At 35.8% G+C, this 19,914-nt stretch overlaps 1 protein-coding gene across 3 annotated transcripts; it reads right to left on the bottom strand.

Annotated features, from left to right (window-relative positions):
- Positions 1–471: 471 nt before the first annotated feature.
- On the bottom strand, positions 472–19,710 carry LOC114270448 (BolA-like family protein). Of its 3 annotated transcripts, none has more exons than XM_028211943.2 (3): positions 19,278–19,710; positions 6,874–6,941; positions 472–810 (listed from the first exon to the last, which is right to left on the bottom strand). In XM_028211943.2, the coding sequence occupies exons 1-3, from the start codon at positions 19,596–19,598 to the stop codon at positions 657–659; spliced, it is 543 nt and encodes a 180-aa protein (XP_028067744.2). In that variant the 5' UTR covers positions 19,599–19,710; the 3' UTR covers positions 472–656. The 3 variants fall into 3 exon arrangements, with proteins under 3 accessions (XP_028067744.2, XP_028067745.2, XP_028067746.2); XM_028211944.2 differs by having other exon boundaries at positions 472–824; XM_028211945.2 differs by lacking the exon at positions 472–810 and adding an exon at positions 4,608–4,839.
- Between the last annotated feature and the right edge of the window lie 204 nt (positions 19,711–19,914).

The raw sequence follows: 19,914 nt of genomic DNA on the forward strand, positions 1-19,914 counted from the left end.
ACAAAATCTAAATGTTTTTACATCATTACAACAAAAAATGTCCACCAAACAACACAGTCAACTAGAAGAATAATATTGAACAAAAAAAGGGATAAAAAATAAACAAATTATAAAAAGCATAGAGAGATCGATGAAGAAGAATAAAAAGATAGATAGAGAAAGAAAGGGAGAAAGTGAGTGAGTGAGTGAGTGAGAAAGAGAGGAAAAGCCAGTGAGTAGAGTAGAGTTGACGATCGTGAGGTGATTGAGATGTGAATGGTGGTTGCGAATTAACAAAGATTCATATCTCAATGGTGGTTACGAGCAACAATGACACTGTTCAGATTTATATGATTGCTCCAAAACAGTGACAACTGTTTTGAGTCTTGAGAATAGCAACAGCGGCAGCGGAGATGGATGTGGCTGAAGGCAGCTATGGGGGTGCAGATCAATGAGGTTGAAGGCTGCAGCAGCAGACAACAATATACAACATACTCAACAAACCTTTTAACAATATACTAGGCTCCCTTTCCAGTTAAATTGGAACTGAAGTCTACAGATGAACAAGTACACAGAAAAGGTGGCTAAGCTGTATAAATCTTAATTCATTAGACAATACCGCAAGTGAATTTATTAAAATAAGCTTTAGTCTTTATTCTCTCTTCAATCATGATTTATCACTTTTTGGCTGCTGCTTCAGTAGGGGTCCTGGTAGTCATCTGGTCAACTGCATGCACGATACTCTGGAGTTCCTCCCAAATGGCTTTGTATACCATCCTCTGCCTACTCACAGCAGATTGTCCTTCAAATGCCGAGGAAATAACATCAATGCTGCAAACACACAGCTGAAATTAAAATGACAACTATTATGATTGAAAGATGAAGGCAATCTGCAATGTGCATTCTACACAGACATGGTTCTTTACAGAAATGAAGCCATTAAGGTGAGCAACATACAGTTACTAGGAACGGGGACCTGAAGAAACCAGCTCTAGGACGCAATCTGATTTAAAGCATCCAATATGAAAGGATTTCATATTTGATATCTTCGATACAACCCCACAGCAGTTAGTAAGATATACATATTATATTGTCACAACTCATATTTAAGCTCTACTTTGATTGAAGTTATTAATCACAGGAAGACAACCGCATATGCATATATCATTAGTATGGGTAGTATGAGTTATTGGAGGGTACAAGCATTCCAAATAAGAAATTTATTTTCAAATACAATGGTAAAGAAGACAGAATTTCAAATATAAGCATCCTAATGTGTTTTTCCTATTAGTTCTCAAAAGCATATACTGAAGCATATGCATAACAATTGGCTAGTGTCAGACACAGGAACTCCACAAACTTCACAACTCATCCACAACGAAGGAATTTCATCTTTGCGGTCTTTATCTTAACTGTATGACTTAAGATGCTTTCAATCAATGGCAGCAGAATTGCACATGCTCAGAATTGAACAAATTTCCCCACCTTGGTTGGCTGGATGAGCAGGGCTAGTAATTAGAGGTGCTGGTTAAGAAATTATTCGCTTTTATAGACTTCTCCTAGACATGGATAATGATGGACAGACTCACATCAACGGAAATATTAAACACATGCATACCCTCACTTTGGGTCAATGCTCTGGAATGGCAAGGAGTTCTACTAGAAGTTGCATGACGGACATCTTATCATAATCTACAAGGATAGCCATCTATACCCACATAGCTCACACCTAACCACCCACATATATAAATGCTCCAACAAGGGGATTTGCTTGCTACTGTTTCCTCAAGTAGAGTAACTCCAGCAGTATCTCCAATTTTAAAACTAAGCTAGGTGGTGCAATCACTAGAGAGAACTGAAAATTGTTCAATTGAAAGCAACTGTTTGCATGAGATAAGGAAAGAAATTAGACTTTTGTTTGCCTTTTAGGCTTGAAAAGAATTCTCGCCTAGCTTAGTTTGAAATTGGACCGTAAAAACAGTTGCTTTGAATCATTCAATTTTCCGTAAGGGGGCAAACTTTTAGGTTTAGATAGATCTAAGCGGTTGGTAGGGTGGAAGTGTCAATAGGAAGGCTTACTTTGATCAAGAGCGCTCTTCAGCTTCCCACCAACTTCACGTCTTTGTTTACCATTCTTTCCTTGGAAAAAAGGTTGGAGAAATCACAAAGGGATTTCCTTTAGGGAGGTATGGATGATGAGTTCAAGTATCACTTGGTGGATTGGGATTCAATTCGTGCCCCATGACAGAGGAGGGTCCATGTTAAATGGACTCGGACACGGACGTCGGGTATGGGTGTGTATCTAGAGATTGGACTCATCAAACCTTAAATTTAAATGTACACAGACTTAGCAAAAAAAAAGGTCATATTTTTATATTTTTAATCTGTTAATGAGATAAAATAGTATTATATATAATATACGGTGTCAAAACGACATTTATAACAATTATACAACGATATATACATATAATAATGGTGTTAAATACAAATATATAAAAAGTGTTTCATGAAAAGTATTCAATACATATCCCATACGCTTGTCCAAGTGTCGGGTGTTTGACATGAGTATTTGATTTACTTTGAAGAGTCCGTGTAACATAGAAGAGGGTTGAGGATTCACCAATATAGTACCTTCAATAAAGCACTCTTGGGGAGTGGTATGCTTGCTAGAGAGTCAAAATTTGGAGGAGGGTGATTTGGGCAAAGTATGGCTGCTTGTGGAGTGATTGGGGGCTATGAAGCATGGGTACTTCGAAAAACATGCCGTACCCGTACCGGGTACTTACCGGCGTACCGTACCTCATATGGTACTTCTACATACGTACCGGGTACACGAAACACGTACCCAAATTTTTTCTTCTTAATTTTTAATGTACCCAGACGTACCTAGTACATATCCAAGTCATACCGTACCTCAGTTGAAACAATTTTTTCCTTCTACTACAGAGATAAAACTCATTTTACTAAATTTTTTTTTTAGTTTTTTTTTTATACTTAACATGATTTTAAAATTAAACTATAGTTTGTAAGTTATTTAATATATTGACATTTAATTTTGATTTATACTTTTCCTTTTGGTATTAAATGTTAATTATAGGTTGGACCTTAACAAATTAAACCATTTAATTAATTTTTACATTACTCTAAATTAAAAATAAATATTTTTTTACGAGCGTACCAAGCCGTACCCGTACCCTATTTTTTTTTAAATTTTACCGTATTGACGTACCCGTATCGTACCAGTACCAGTACTCGCACCTGTATCCGTACCTGTGCTTCATAGATTGGGGGTCTTTGGAGATTTTTGCGCCCTCTGGTCAAGCCTCTGGAAGGTATTAAGGTATTAAAAAATGTTGGTATGGGCCAAGATTGTGGTTGATAGATTTGCTTGTTCTATTGCGAGTTGCATGATTAGGAGGTGGCAGAGTTGGTGAATCTACTTGGGAAGCATTATGAATACTATTTCGAGGCAGGATAGGATGTCATGTTTTTGGAGAGGTTGAAGGCCATGAAGTTCGAGGTGAAATCTTACTATAGTGTTCTATTGGGCAACAAGATGTCCTTTCCTTTCCCTTAGAAAGCAATTTGGGGGACAAACACTCCATCTAAGCTAGATTTTTTTGTTGGTCTAGATGGGCGACACACGAATTTTTTTTTGTTTAAAGTGAATTGGTGCTGCATGTGCAAGTGAACTGGTGAATCAGTGGATCACCTTCTTATTCACTGCTCAGTGACCTGGGAGCTTTGGACTTTATTGTAGGCTTTATTTGACATGAAGTGGGCCTTCCTAGCTACAAATTTGAAGTTCTTGTTTGCTTGGAGGGGGAGCTAGAGTTGATGGGAGGAGAAGGGCTTGTGTTTGGGACCTTTGACTTTGATGTGGAGCATTTGGAGGGAGCATAGTAGAAGATGTTTTGACGGTGTTGAGACTCCAATTTAAAGAAAAATTATTCAAAATGATGTGACTTAGAGAATTAGGGTAAGATGAACAAAGTGGAGGAGTGGTTTGGCATATTTTTTAATGGACGAATAACCATGAGATTGAAAGGAAAATTCTATAAAACTAACCATGCTTGTCGTAGTATAGAATGCTAGGTAGTTAAGAAACATACTCACAAAATGAGTGTCACAAATAAACATGTTGGGTGGATTTGTGTCAAAACCTATGAAGCACGGATACTCTAAAAATGATGATGTACTCATACTGGGTATTGGTACGCATACCGATAGGGTTGCATGCATACCAGGTACTAGAAATATGTACCAGATACATTTTATACATTCTTTGGCAGTTGGGTTCTTTGTGGGTACAAGATGGGTATATCAGGGGTACACCAAGCTATGGGACATTGGTGGAGATATATTTAATTTATTAGAGAGTCCTAATTTACTTGAAATTGCAAATCATTTACTTGATGTGTTAGAGATGAAAGATGTATTATTTAATCATTAAATTGATGGAAGTGAAATTGAAGTTTTAAATTTTTAAATTTTGCTTAGCTTGCTTTTGGAATGAAACTTTGTTTTGTAATTTCTCCTATTTAACGGCATTGAAATAGCTTATGGACTTTGCTTGGTATTGGTATTGTTGAGCTATAATTTCTCTTTTAGTTTTGTAATTTCTCTTATTAGTTTTGGTATTTAACTTTGATTTATAGGTTGAATCTATAAATTATAAAAAATAAAAAATTTATTGACATACCCCCACCTTAACCGTATCCTATTTGCTTTAGGTCTTGCTGTATCGGCATACCCGTAACATACTTCTACCAGTATATCCACATCCACACTTGTGCTTCGTAAGTCAAAACTAGGAAAGATAGGGTTACGAATTAATGGAGTCATTAGAAGAGGTAGCACCTACGAAATGAGAGAAAACCGATTTAGTAATGTAAACAAAAACCGATAATTGCCTCCATGAGGCAGTAAAATTTTCCTTACTGCTAGTAATGCTGGAGGACAAGGAAGAAATAAACTAACATGGATTGAGATAATAAGGTAGCTTATAGTTTAAGTGAAATTATGAATCTTGATTGTCGAGAATGGCAAAATAGGATTAATATAGTTGATAACAAGCAGTTGGGACAAGGCTTTGTTTGAGTATCTAGCTTGCCCACGTACTTCACCTTTCTTCAATATTCCTTCTTTAGTGCAAATATCACTATGTAGATTGAGATAAGATTTGTACCTTGACGAAGGAAGGTCACTATGGTATTCAGGACTTTAGACAGTGCAAATCAAGCTTGGTAACATAAGTAGTAATAGAGATATGTTATGAATGAGGGTTGCAATCAGAGGAGGGTGAGCAGTTTAAATTTGGACCTGACACAAGTTCGAGTTCTTGAGAGATCAAAAAGCAGCGGTAAGATTTCTATACCCATGTCAAGTTTGTGATCAGTGACAGTAAGAGAGTTAGTTTTGGTATGATGTGAAGCATGGGAACATTCCTGTATTGGAGGCATTCCAAGAGGAATACATAGGCCAGGTTAGACCAGAGAGAGTGAAGGAGACATAAAGGCATATCAAAGGAGGGAGGGTGAGTATCATGAGGCGATGAAACTTCTGGAGAGATTTTAAACATTGATTAGATAAGAGAAATATAATATAATTTTACAAAATAAGGGTAACAACAATGAAGTAGCTTAATTTGTTAGAGTGTTTGAATTCTTATTGTAAGTTTAAAAAAGAAATAGTATTGAACTACTCTCTTACTATACAATGTCTGTTGAAATACAAATTAAATAGAAAACAACTCTAATGACTAAAGATGACAAAAATACAATAGCACCATTAACCCAAAAATAAAATAACAATAATACCCAAATTACATCTTCTCACTTACCACAGGGTCAAGTGTTCAAGACTTGTGTTACACCCTACACCTATTATTATTAGAAGGAAACAAAAAATAAATAAATAAAAAATTACCGGGCCAGGGTTGCGCACGTATAGGGGCAGGGAGCCTTATTCCTGACTTTGCCCCCACCCTGTCTTCGATCAGATTTTTAAAATTAATCCCCAACCCTGCCCCTAACCCGAAAAAAAGGAAAAACTCCCTTTCTATCGGGACGGGGATGGGGCAGAGTCAAAGAGGGACCGGTTGGATTGCCATCCCTATCTATGAAGATGCTTAGCTGGATTAAGAATACTGAGATAGGTAAGTGGCAACTTGAAGAAAAGTCCACTTTTAATCCCTCGTGAAATAGGGTCTACCACCATTACCAATGCAGTTGTTCCTCACCTTATATGCCACCTATAATGCCTTCAGAAAGGATGCATTCCTAACAGGAAGAGCAATTTGATCCAAGTTGAAGTTTGTAAAATGAAAAGAGGAAATAAAAAAGAGCACATGTTTAAGGCGTAAGAAACAACACGATGACTAATAATATATGTAAAACAAGTTGGAGTTTAGGGTTCGGGGGGTCGAGTTATGTTGAAGGAAAAGGCACAACTATAAAACAACATAATATATAGAAGTCTAATTTTGCAAATGGAGCATGGTGAATCTTCATGTAGTTTGTTCCATTTTCAATTCTTTTCAATTTAACTGACACAAGATTGGCTTCACTAGTCATATGATCTAACAGCTTTGGACTCCTTTAAAGAAATTTAGGTTGCCATGACACTTGGTTAAGGTAAATGAGTATATTTTCACTGACAACAATTTCATGTACAATGTACTCACTTCCAAAAGCCAACTAAATCATACGAACTAACTCTTGCTTGAAACTGCCATTCTAATCCCACAATTTCAAGAAGTAAGTTCCAACCAATAGGCCATTAGAAGTAACAAAAAAAAAAAGAAAAAAGAAGAAGAAGATTTAAATAAATAAATAAAGGAGGATGGATCGAGTACGCTTTGTTGCTAGTATGAGAGTGAACAGCTAAGCATACCTAACATGCCGACCATCACCATAAGCATCCTTCACAATGACTGAATCCGCATTTAGATGTTCTTTAATCTGTTGAAACACATTGCGATAATATTAGATGGATGAATGCAAGCAAAATCAAAAATATAATGTCAATAGCAGAGCATCTATAGAAACAACAGCTATCAACTTGAATGAAAGAAAGAAAGAGAAAATCAGCACAAAACTGAAAGTATACCACAAAGTACACCTACGATTTGATAAAATGGGTTGTGTAATATTAATTAACATGTGTTAGTCATTTAAAGAACTTCCTCATTTAACATTAACGATTATCATACATACTCAACTCAACAAGCCTTATATATCCAGAGTTCCAGACTACTTGAGGTGGCTACAAAAATCATCTTCACCATTCAACAATTCTTGCTCACACACAGTAAAAACAACTGAAGTATCCAATGGACACATGTAATATAAGAAAAATTATAGTTGTACAGAAAATAAATGTTGAGAGTAATAACTGTGGTATTATAACATGATTATGAACACAATATTTGTGAGCTTCATCTTCGAAAGTATGCAATTATTAGTACAAAATTTTAGATTATCAATTAAAGTCATACTGTTGTCTCAATGAAACACCCTCAAGAATGGATAACAATGAAGCCAACTCATTAGCCTCTTGAAATCTCCCCAATCTAAACATCTTCCTAGAAACAGATATTCTCCCCATTACCTAACACAAAACTCACTAGTGTTGAAAAAGAATCCAACCCTTGAGAAATGCACTTCCAAGGAGAGGAAGAATTTTCCCCATTAACCACTCTAAAACCCCACCCAATGGCTTGAACCTCTTACTTAATTTCAATTACAATATACCACAAAGAGCCTCTTTCCAAAGGAAACCTCCATAACCTTTTCGCTAACAAATCCCTATTTTTAGCACCAACGTCACCTATAGCCAGACCCCCTCTTTCCTTGTGACCACTAACCATATGATTTCTCTTTCCCTCATTACAACCCATCTCACAAAAATTCCCTATTGACCACCATTGGCCTACTTGGAAGCACGAATACAGATACAATACGATACGGATACAGTGTTATGACAAAACCTAAAAAAGTAGGATACAGGGTACGATAGGGATACATTTGTAAAAAATATATTTTTATAATTTTTAATAATGTCATATGCATAAAATAAAACAAAAAATAACAGTTTATTTATTTAGTTAACATCAAACATATTCAGTACATGCCAACTATGTTATATGGACTCGACTATAGGTGTTGGCCGCGTGTATCTAGAGATCAGACTCATCAAACCTTAAACTTTAGAGTACACAACACAAGTCTCAGCAAAAACATGTCATATTTTTATATTTTTAATCTTTTATGTGAAATAACATGGTTTTATATGTAATATACAGGGTCAAAAAGACATTTACAACAATTATACAACAATATGTATAAAATAATAGTGTTAAATACAAATATATAGTCCAATAAAAAATTGTTACACATGTCCCATACCCTTATCCAAGTGTTGAGTGTTCAACAAGGGTTTTTGATTTATTGTGAAGAGATCGTGTAACATAGCATGCCAAATCCTAAAGCAAGCTAATAAAAAGAATTATACCAAGTAAATAATGTCAATGTCAATTTCTGCTTATTCCTCTTCATGAGAGAGAGAGAGAGAGAGAGTGGTATTTTGGTGAAGATGAAGATAGATAGGAAAAAAGGAAGAGAGAGGATTGACCTTTGGAAGTCGATGGTACTGCTTTTTTTTTTTTGGGTGGGGGGGGGGGGGGGTTGTTTCTCTAGAGGATAAAGTTTTTTCCTTTGTTATTCGTTTGATCATTCCCCAAGTACTCAAGTAGTAGCATATGTTTGGTATCTTTTTACTTGTATTAAAATTTATAATTTTACAATTTGACCCTTAATAAATGGCTAAAATTTTATGTTTTCCCCCGCTATATCCTTCCCGCATCTGAAACGTATCGAAAATTGAAAAAATACTAAATGATTTTCAGATACTCTTTAGCCATATCGGATGTGTATTCGTATCCGAAAAGTATCCGATACGTGTATGTGACCTTTTTTGGAGTATTTGTGCTTCATAGTTGGCCTGGCATTCATCTCCTTTCCCAGCCTTACCCATTTCTTTTACTTACCTCCCAAAATAGGGCCTATCCCAGAGAAATTCAGTGGAGCTCCCCCAACCTTCTAGTGCAAATAAGAAGGCTCCCCCAACCTTACCAAGAACCTCACTATCTCAGTTCCTTTAGCACTGTTAGAGTGAACGTTAGTCGCAGCAGTGCCCCTTAGCTTCCCTGTAGGTCTGTAGCACCATTGTCAATAATTTCTTAACCATCTTCCCAGTTCTCTTCAATCAGAATTTTTAGAGCTGCAAAACGATTTCATAGAGATGAAGAGTGGGCCACTTGATGTCCATCCTAGAAGCCACAAAACGATTGGCCCAGTTGAAACACTTTTTTTTCAAAATAGGCTTGGATAATGGGTCCATCTCCTCTATTGAAGATACTGGGCTTGGTAGTTGGCCCATAGCAAAGAAGCCCACCAAATTTCACCCCTGATTTAATCAGATGGGGCCTGCTACCTTCAAAAGACTCAATATGATGGCCCTAACCCACAACTTAATTCTTCTTGGATATGCCCAACTTGGTAACGGGACTTTTACCTCTCATAGCCCAAACAGCAGCTTGGATTCGAAGCTTGCAACATTTGGTAGAAATCCAGGAGTTGTCCCCATTTACATTTCAAACACCGCCTACCCATTTCTGACATACCACATGTTTTACCCTTTAGATCATAACTGTTAATACTTGGACCACACATTTTCTTCTACAGCCTGAGGTTGTCTCCCATGATCTGCTCGCGCACCTGACACCGGCCATCCCCACGTGCCACTGACCTCTTCCTTGTTGGCATAGCAACCAGCCTATGACTTCCCTTGTTCTGCTTCCAAACGGCCATCTGATGGAATCTGCAACAACAATGGCATGTGGCACCATCTCTAGAGGCCACCCCTACTGCTGCTAAGGTCTCATACTTCTCCAGTGCAGGCAATGCCCGAATCTGGAAACAACCACTAAATATGGGTGGCCAATCTACATCTCCGCCTTCTTCAAACCGGAGCATGGAAGATTTGGCCCCTTAATTGACCTCCAACCACATTCTAGTACAAAAAATCTTGCAATACTGTCACAAAACCAGCCCACTCATCTACCAAGCTGGACATTTGGAAACACAGTTTTCACACTTCCCAGTCGACAAAGCCAGAACATGAATAAACCTCCCTCCCCCTTACACTGAAACCAGGCAACAAATGGTGGGCAGAGAGGGGGGGCTGGAGGGTCACAGCCCCTACGAAACTCCAAAAAATCCGGTTATTTTAACTAGTTTTTGATTAGTAAAGATATTATAAAAAGAGACACCAAAGGGATGCAACTCATTTACATACAAAAATTGGTTCATGGATGGATTAACTCTACCCAAGAACAAACTATGCAAACAATATGTAGTTCACTAAACCAAAATAAAAAATCAAGGACCAAAGATCTCTTAACACTACGCAATGAGTAAGGAGGTGATTGACTGATTCCTCATCTTGCTTGCAAATATAACAATTAACATGAATTGGAACCCCAGAACCCTTTCCAAGGAAAGGAAAAAAGCCTAATGATCCACCAAAGCTTCATAGGAGAAGGACTTCATTTCAAAACTTCTGGGCGTCATTCACATCCTATCCCTCTCCAATGTGTGAAATAGAATAAAGAACACCAAAAAAATCCACCAACCTTCCCACTTCATAATCATGCAACTCTCTGCAGAAGGCAATATCTCATAAGACTTTATTACTTTCTTTTTTAAGATAATCACCAATAACAACTCCCTTACTGACCACAATATGAGCAAGAATGGGAAAAGATAGCTCAAACTTCTCAATTCCCTCACACATAATGTCCCTTATCATCTTTAAACAAAGATTGGCACACTAGATAACACAAATTGAACTATCATCGGATAAACAACTTGACTCACGTTAGGAAACCTATCTAACGTATTACAAACTAAATTCTCTTGAAAATTAGACCAAGTAAAACAAGCATCAACATACTCAGAATCTGTGATAAATCCATCAAAATCTCTCATACTCCTGGTGACTCTATTCCCAATTAACTTTTCTTAAGAAAACCTAATGACATTAAAATCATCTCACACACCAATTTGGAAGACAACCCATACAATCCACCTAACTCCTCCCAAAACAAACTCCTAAAGCAAGAACTATAAGCCATCAATCATTACAATTATAACCCTAAACCTTTAGAAACAAAGAAAACTCCCCGGCCAAAACTTCTAACTTACCAACCACCCTACCACAAGCAATCAATAACCCCAAATCTATCACAAGAGGGTAATGCCTCCAACTCCTATTCCTATCTCCCCAGATAGTCAAGACTAAATTCATATCAAATTTTTCACTTTTAATTTGTTTTTTTTTTTTTTTTTTTTTCTTTTGGTGAGGAAATACAATATCTAGATTATTCCACACTTCTTCTACTAGACCTCAAACACTCCAAGTTAATATCTTCATTTAGAACTTGCCCTATCCATGGCCCCTTTTGCTCAGCTACGAGAACCTAGAAATCAGAATTTTCAAATCTCTAATTCCTTATTTACCACATCTCTCCCGCCTTTTATTTTTTCCCCTATTAACTATATCCCCTTTATCATCCAACTATACTCCTTTACCTACTTTAACCAAGGACATTTTTCTTTCTAAGACTCCCCCCTTCTTTAAGAAGAAAAGAGACATTCTTCCTTGACTTATTCAAAAAATTCACATTATTCAAAAAACTTCTTCCCTTGGATGAAATACCCCCACCCCCATTTCGTATGAAGCATCATTCTCTAGACAAGGATTCACCATGTTCTCCTCAAAAGCAGAGGTAACAACATGATTAGGACTCTCATAGGGAAAATAAGGTACAATCTCTTCCCTATGCAAAATATTCTTCTCTTAATCTGAATGAGAATCAGTTACTGGAACAAGGGTGCCTCTCCTGCTTGAACTAAAAATAAATAAATAAAATAAAAAAATAAAAAAAAAACCCAAAGATACCTCATTCTGACCATTCATGACCCCTGTTAAAAAGTAAATTAGAATGCAACATGTACCCCTTCGGAGAAAGAATTAGCAAGAATAAGCGCAACTTGAATACCTTGCAACATGGATTAGAGCATAGTATACCGTTGCCACCCTTCTCATTACAATATGATAATGCCAAGGTATTCAAAGGTGAGGTTTTATATGAAGCCCCCTTTTTAAAGCATTGTTCAATTTGTATAGCATATTAAGCATTTGCATGCTGTCAGTACTCAGTTTTCTTGAATGAATCCTCATGATTAGCAATGGCATTTTCCTTAAATAGTCAATCTCATATTTGAAACATCCCTCAACAATCGTATCCATCAATTGGCTGTCATCCTCCTCCCTCTTGTCAACACACTACACTCACCTTTCGAACCTCCATATTGATCCAAAGCACTTGAGGCTTCATTAACATCACAAATTCCTTCGTCAAGGGCATTAAATTTCTTATCTATAATCCCACCTTGATCTCTGTTATAACCATCTTCAGTAACCTCTTCATCCGACAAAATTTTGTTTCTGGACAAACATCACCTTGAGAAGTAGAGTCCCTAATCTCACCTCAAATAGTTGCCATCTTGTGGATATCTTTCTTCGAACTATAAATTTTTCTGAATTTCCTTTCATCAGAGTCTACGAAAATCTCCACTCTTTTTCTCATTAGTTTCTTCGGCCTCTACCCTAACTCCTCACCAATATGAGGATAAATGCCTGATGTGAGTCCTAAACACATATGACCTTCAAGTGGGTTTGATTTGCCCAAGCTAAAGTGATAAAGATCATAGAAAGAAGAAAAAGGGCATATCTGGCATTTCCTATGAAACATGTTTAGGGCATCAATCAATGAAGTTTTGGAATAATTTTGAGTCTTAATTTGTATTAATTATAATTTATTATGTTGCTAGACAGATTTATATTATTATAGTAAGTTTCAGTACTTATGAGTATTATGTTAAATTCAATAATGGTAAATTACAAATACAACCCCTAAGCTTTGTTTAAAATACAAATTACCCCAATGTAGTTTGAAAAATTACAAATATCCCCTTGTTAGAATTTTTTATTTAATAAAATTATCTAAAAAAATGAAATGTCTACCAGCTCTCCTGTACAATAATAAAATTACCTGAATTATTAATTGAAATAAATTTCTAATATCATTAAAAACTATTAATTAACTTGATTATTTATTAATAAAATGAGTCAGTTGTTATTAAATTTGAAACTTCAAGGGGCAGGATGTAATTTTCAAAACCATAGGGGATAATTTGTACTTTAAACAAACCTCGAGGGTGTGTTTGTAATTTACCCTTCAATAATTGCACGACATGATTAGTAGTCATAGTTCATGGGTCATCTTGCGGGTCGAGTAATGTTATTTGAATTTTATGTAGAGTCCTAGCTGGTCTAGGGTACTAGTAGTTTCCAAATATTTTTAGGCTCTAAATTTGAGTAATAGTCTTTATAGAAATAGGAAAGTCTTGAGTCTATAAATATATATACAATCTCAATGATTCAATAGAATAGTTGATGTTATGAGAATTTGAGATTGTGTTTGTGTGTGATTGGCTTAACCCTTGCGAGGGTGAAACACCTCTTCTCTTTTCTTCTACTTCTTCTCTTTCTTATTCTTTGTGCACATACCCAAGTAATTATTTGTGGGGTACTATGCACAGCCCACTAAAAGTGCACTTCTCAGCCCCAAACCCCTATCCTATCACCTCCAAATCAATCCTAATCCTTTACCCTACCTATTAGCCTACAATTTAACCATTCAAACCCTAAATTACCCATTGTTTAGGCCATCAAATGGGCTATGTTCTGGAAATCCAGCAAGCTTTTCTATATCATGGAGTCATCCATATTAAAGCTAATGGACTTGTATAATTAACCTATTGTAAGGTTGAAAATGTCTTTAAGACCCACCTTGCCACCTAAGTTACACGACCTTTGGTACGGATGTCAAATCAGCTTCGTTAGTTTCCCTAATTATAGAAAGGGGATTCAACTAATACGAGTATGTATACACGCTATGTGTAATGCAAATTTCATTCATCATTAGATCTAAGTCATGCTCAACATTTACAATAATTCACATAAACTTCATAAATATATAATTTTTTTCAATATTTAAAAAAGAATTATATAAGATACTACCCACATAAGAATCCATACTAGACCATGATGGGCTCTTCCTCTATTTGCTTACCCAGCCCAACTCACAATCTATTTGTTTAGCTAGCTTATGATAGCCTATCTATTTTCCCAGCCCATATAACAACCCATGCGAGATAATGATGTGCCAGCCCATATATTTGATTATCTAGCCATACCAGCCCATCTGCTTGATTACCCAGGCATTGCTAGCCCAACGAACATCCACTTCAATCGTGCCAACTCATCCACTTTAATCATGCAAATCCTAGTCGCAATCATGCGAACTCTATGTCTTCTCTTATTCGCCTTTTGGAAATCAGGATCAAAGCCCCAGTCAAAGCACATAACCCTGGAGAGAAGATATTTTCTTCGATTTCTGGTTCTTCATTGAGAGTCCTCGATTTCTCATTCTTCTCTTCTCTTCGCAAGCCCTTTTCTTCTCTTCAATTTTTTGGTTCTTCATCAAGAGTCTTCGATTTGTGGTTCTTCTCCACTCTCGGCAAGCCCAGGGTGGCAAGTCCACGCAACAAAGCTCACCACGAGCCCTTAAATCCGATGTAGCCAATGAACCAAACTCTTTATCTTTGTAATTTTGCATTGGGCCTAGAACGAAATAGGCCTTGAAAATAGTTCCAAACTTGTTACCATTAAGCTTTTTAATTCTTAATGATTATCATGTGGCTTAGCCCCAACCACCATAGTACTAAAACAATGCGTTTCATCATAGTCTGATTCCTTTGTAACACCATCACTTCTATCCTTCCTCACCCATTTCTTGTCACGTAACCTTTCATCACCTTTAAATGAGTTTTCATCCTATCTTGCACTGGTGCTGCTCAATCCGCCATAACTCGTGATTATCACCTCACCTGGCCTAGCCCCAACCACCCCATTAATGAAATGATGTGTTTCATAACATCATTACTTACTATCGTCCCTCACTCATTTCCTGTCACATACCATTTCTTCTATCGTTGAATGAGTGGATACAAATTTTATCCTATCTTGCACTGATGGGACTCAATTCACCATAGCTGATCCTTTGAACCTTTGGTACAAGCCTCAAATGCATTGAGACAACCCTCAAACAAGGCATGAATAAAACCAATCCCACACCACTAACATTCATAAGAGCTTCAAAAAAGTTGGAAAATTGAGAAGTTCTGCAATCAGTCTTAACTAAACCGCCATAGTAATCACCTATTCTTCGAAAAACTTCAAGCCTCCAAAAATGGGAAGGTGAATCAATCTCACCAACCTATCCCACATAAGAATCTACTATTTTACATGGAAAACAACTATCAAGTTCCCATCTTCTTAGCCCCACCATAACCTGCTCCACTAGAAAGCACTTCCAAAACTTCTGTATTCCTCCCTCCTCTCTATTATTGCAAAAGATAACATATGAGTTCAACTACAAAGGGTGACAAAACAAAAATTTTCCCAAGCATCCTTCTTGTTGTGTCCTGAATTATCCAAGAATTATGGAGATTTCTTCTAACACAAACAATAGCAGAGTTGCAATCCATGACTCCACCATAATGATTTCTTTGTACAAAACCAACACCAGAATTCTTAACTGATGACTTAAATGACACTCGTTCACCTACAATAAGATCAAATTCATGACTATCGACTGCTTGGACACACATCTGAACCTGATACTCGTACTTGAGTCCACGTAACATAGGTTCTACTTCCTTTGAACCAAAAAATAACTAAAAAGATATTTCAAATATGATCTTAAATTAATAGACAAAAATTTCATGACTCCTAGGATTTTATTTATTTATTTATTTTACGACTAAGAACTCGCCTAGGCATGCCCTTTCGACCCACCCCAGTAAGGTAGACTTGGGATGAACAGCAAACTGCCCCATGCATTGTTCCAGTTAAGTTGGAGAATCAAACCCTCACCAACAATGTGGTGACCATACCCACTTGCCAAAAAAGACAACATGCAGGGGGCAAGTATAAGTAATGATGAAGAAAGGCCAATGAAGTCCCAATAATAGAAACATTTTAAAATTACTTCCCATGATATTGTCTAGTATACATAATTAAATTTTCATGAATGAGCTCTACTATGAATGAATATCGGCTTTCCTCTAATTGTTAGTTGAAAGGCAACATGGAATTGTCACAAACCATACAAATAGATGAAAAACCAAGTAAATATACCCACTACATATATAAAATGTATAAATAGGTGATGATCAAGAAAGGGAATCTTGGGACATTCCAAGCGGACAACAAGGATAGTTGTGTTACCCATTTCCATATTTCTTTTCTTTCATTTGAAAGGTATACAAGGGTACTCACATACGCACACCATAACAACAAAAATTCAATTATCCATGAAATTTCTAACTTAATGGCTTAAAAATAAAGGATGCCTTTTATGAGAATGACTTATCTATTTTTTTATGGAAAAAATAAGGGTTAATTACACGTTTATCCCCGAAACTATCACCGTGTTGGTCATTTCTTCCTTAAAGTTTCCATTTCATCTATCTCATCACTAAAGTTTGTGATTTGAGATTATGAGGTCCAATTGAAAAATCCTGTCCAAATTAATAATGGAAAATGTTTAAGTTTTAGGGACAAAAAAAGACATTTCATAATTTGGGCAACGTAAACCTTACAAGCAAGCACCCATCTTATTAATCACCCTACATATTAAATCTACAACCAAACACTCACCTTCTTCCTCCCCTTTCTCCCCTCGTTCTCCCTCACCAATTGCACATCTCTTTCTTGACATAGTCCCTCCACACCCGTTGCCCCTTTTAACAATTATACTACCACATCCCATGGTCAAAACATATAATTAGGATATGAAATACACCATATATACCACTCATATAGATGCCCTCTCTCTACTCCCTAACTTTCTCTCTCTATTTGTCAATTTTTGCACTCTTACTCTCTTTTGCACATACCACTTTCTCTCTTTTTCTTGTCAATGTTCACATCTCTAATATATGTGTGTGTGTGTGTGTGTGTACTTGGCGTATATATATAACCTATGTTACATGGAGCCGGGTACAAGTGTCGGGTACTGGTGTGTCAGATTGATCAAACCTTAAATTTAAGAGTATGTAAATTTGGCAACAAAATGTCATATTTTTTATATTTTTAATCTATTGTGTGATATAAAATGGTATTATATATAACATACAATGCCAAAAAGATATTTATAACAATTATACAACAATATGCACATATAATGCCTATTCGGGAATAGGCTATTTTAGTTGGCTTTTTTAGTTATTTTAACCTGATTAAAAAAGTTGTGTTTGGGATGATAGTTGGCTTTTTTTTGTAGTTGATTTTATGGTTGTGAGAGAAAAAGATAAATGATTATGGTTTACATATGACATTTTGTCTTATTGACTATTTTAACTTAGATCCAACTTCCCAAACAAGGCCACAATAATAGTGTTAAATATAAATATATAAGGAGTATTCAACACATATCTCATATCTTTGTCCAAGTGTCAGTTGTCCAACATGGGTATTTTATTCATTTTGAAGAGCCCATTATATATAACATTTGCACACATACTCCTATGTATATATGTACATTTGTTGGATAACACTTGTAAAGTTAACAAAATGAAATCAAAACAAAACATCTCTAGCAACAATTCATAACTGTAATGACCAACAAAAATGCACACAAGACTTGCATAATTATCTGTTTTGTTCAAGAGATTTAAAACTATAGGATTATTTCAACTTTCTATCCTTGAACTATAGCCAAATTATCTATTTCGCCACTAAACTATGGATTGAGCTAGTAAGTCTCTAAAGTATATAAATCAAATTCTACTTAAACCGAAAATATGAATTGAATCTACAAGTCCCTAAATTATTTAATTCAAAAGGCCCTACCTAGTTAAGATTTTATTCTAGAAAAACTTTAAATTTCTGTTATGTTTACGTTTTTTAGGTGGAAGTTCTTTAGGTAAATTTCCTTTATAAAGATAAGGGTAGTCTAAGAAGCATGGACACGGACACGTGACACGACACGGATACGACACGGACACGCCGACACGCTAATTTTCAAAAAATGCAGGACACGACACGCGGGGGACACGCATGAAATATATAATTTTATATATTTATTATATGTTATATATATGAATATATCATTCAAAGATAATAAAAATATTAAATATGACAATAATTCTTATGAATTTATATGATTTTTGTTTTATTATTGTATCTTAAGTTGTTTTGTTCAAACTTATAATTGGTTTCACATGTGTCTAATTGATAGACACGTGTGTTTAAGAAATACACATGTATTCTCCAAGTGTCCAAAGAGTGTCCGGGTCTTTAAAAAATAAGACACGTTTTAAAGAGTGTCGGACACGTGTCGGGAAAGTGTCCAAAGAGTGTCGGTGTCCGACACGGATACGACACGGATACGTTACCTTCTTAGAAGTGTCCGTGCTTCTTAGAGGGTAGTTATCTCGTTTTTTTTACTTATCTATACTATTATATATGTGAGCATTGGACTTGGTGTCCAAGGGTTTGGTGTTTCTCCTACAAATTTTTATATCCTAAAATATAAAGTTATTATTCAGAGCAAAGTTACACATCGCATGTGCCCCCAGCTAGCTTTCTATAATTGCTATCGGCTTACCTTTATCAAGTATTATATGCTGGATTTTGTTGATAATTTCTAATTGATTATCTTTAAGATTTTCATTAAGTTATTTAACCTGATTAATTAAAGTATTATTTTGTTCAATTATTATTTGTAACACAGTGCTATTATTTAAATTATCCAATTCTATTCCTTTATTATATATCTAATCCTGCTATAATTTTATCGGCAAGACTAATAAACCAAACTCGAAGAATAATTAAAACACAACAAAAATACATTTTAAAAATTTAAGATTTTTCTGAAATAAAATCTTAATTAGACAGAATCTTATACTACTTGGATTTATATATATATATTTTTTATAATCATTGAATTAATTTTTTTTAAGATATTAATAGATTGGATTTAATTTATAGTTGAGTACTCATGGTAAGGTAGAAAGTGAAATTAAGTCAAAAAACAAAACCTTATTCTCCATGGACTGTATCAAGGGGGAGTCGATAGAGCCGGAATCGTTGACTTGGGTGGTTGTTGCTCGGATGATGCTGAGACTCCGACGACTTTCTAATTTGGATCCGTAGCCATCGCATCCAGAGCGCTTCGTCCCAGAAACTTTCTCCGGCAACATTGATATGCGACGTCGGAGGGGGGTGAGGTTGCAGAAGAGGCGTTTCGTGGCTGGAAGACATGGGAGGAGAGCGCGGCTGCTGAAGAAACGAGCTTGAGCTTGGAATTGGAAGGCACACAAAGCCACCGCATGCGGACGCATCAGCACCGTCTTCACCATCGTACTTGCGTCTCGATTTTTACCCGTCTGTTTCGCAATATATAACAATCCTTCCGTGGCTGGCTACGAATTTTAGCAAGGCCCTACTTTCTTATTTTTAAGGGTAAAGAAAATAAATTACAATCCACATATGCTTATATTTATAAAAAAATAATCTTTCGAAAAAGTTTAAAAATTTAACTATGGGAGCCATTTTTTTTTTTTTTTGTGTAAATTTATTTCATTTAACTTATATATATATTTTTTTGAGTATTTCATTAGGCTCTATTTGATATAATATGATCAAATAACAATAATTTTTTATTTCGTAGATAAA

This window comes from Camellia sinensis, chromosome 1, assembly GCF_055761805.1.
Source record: "Camellia sinensis isolate YWXY chromosome 1, ASM5576180v1, whole genome shotgun sequence".
Lineage (NCBI taxonomy): Eukaryota > Viridiplantae > Streptophyta > Magnoliopsida > Ericales > Theaceae > Camellia > Camellia sinensis.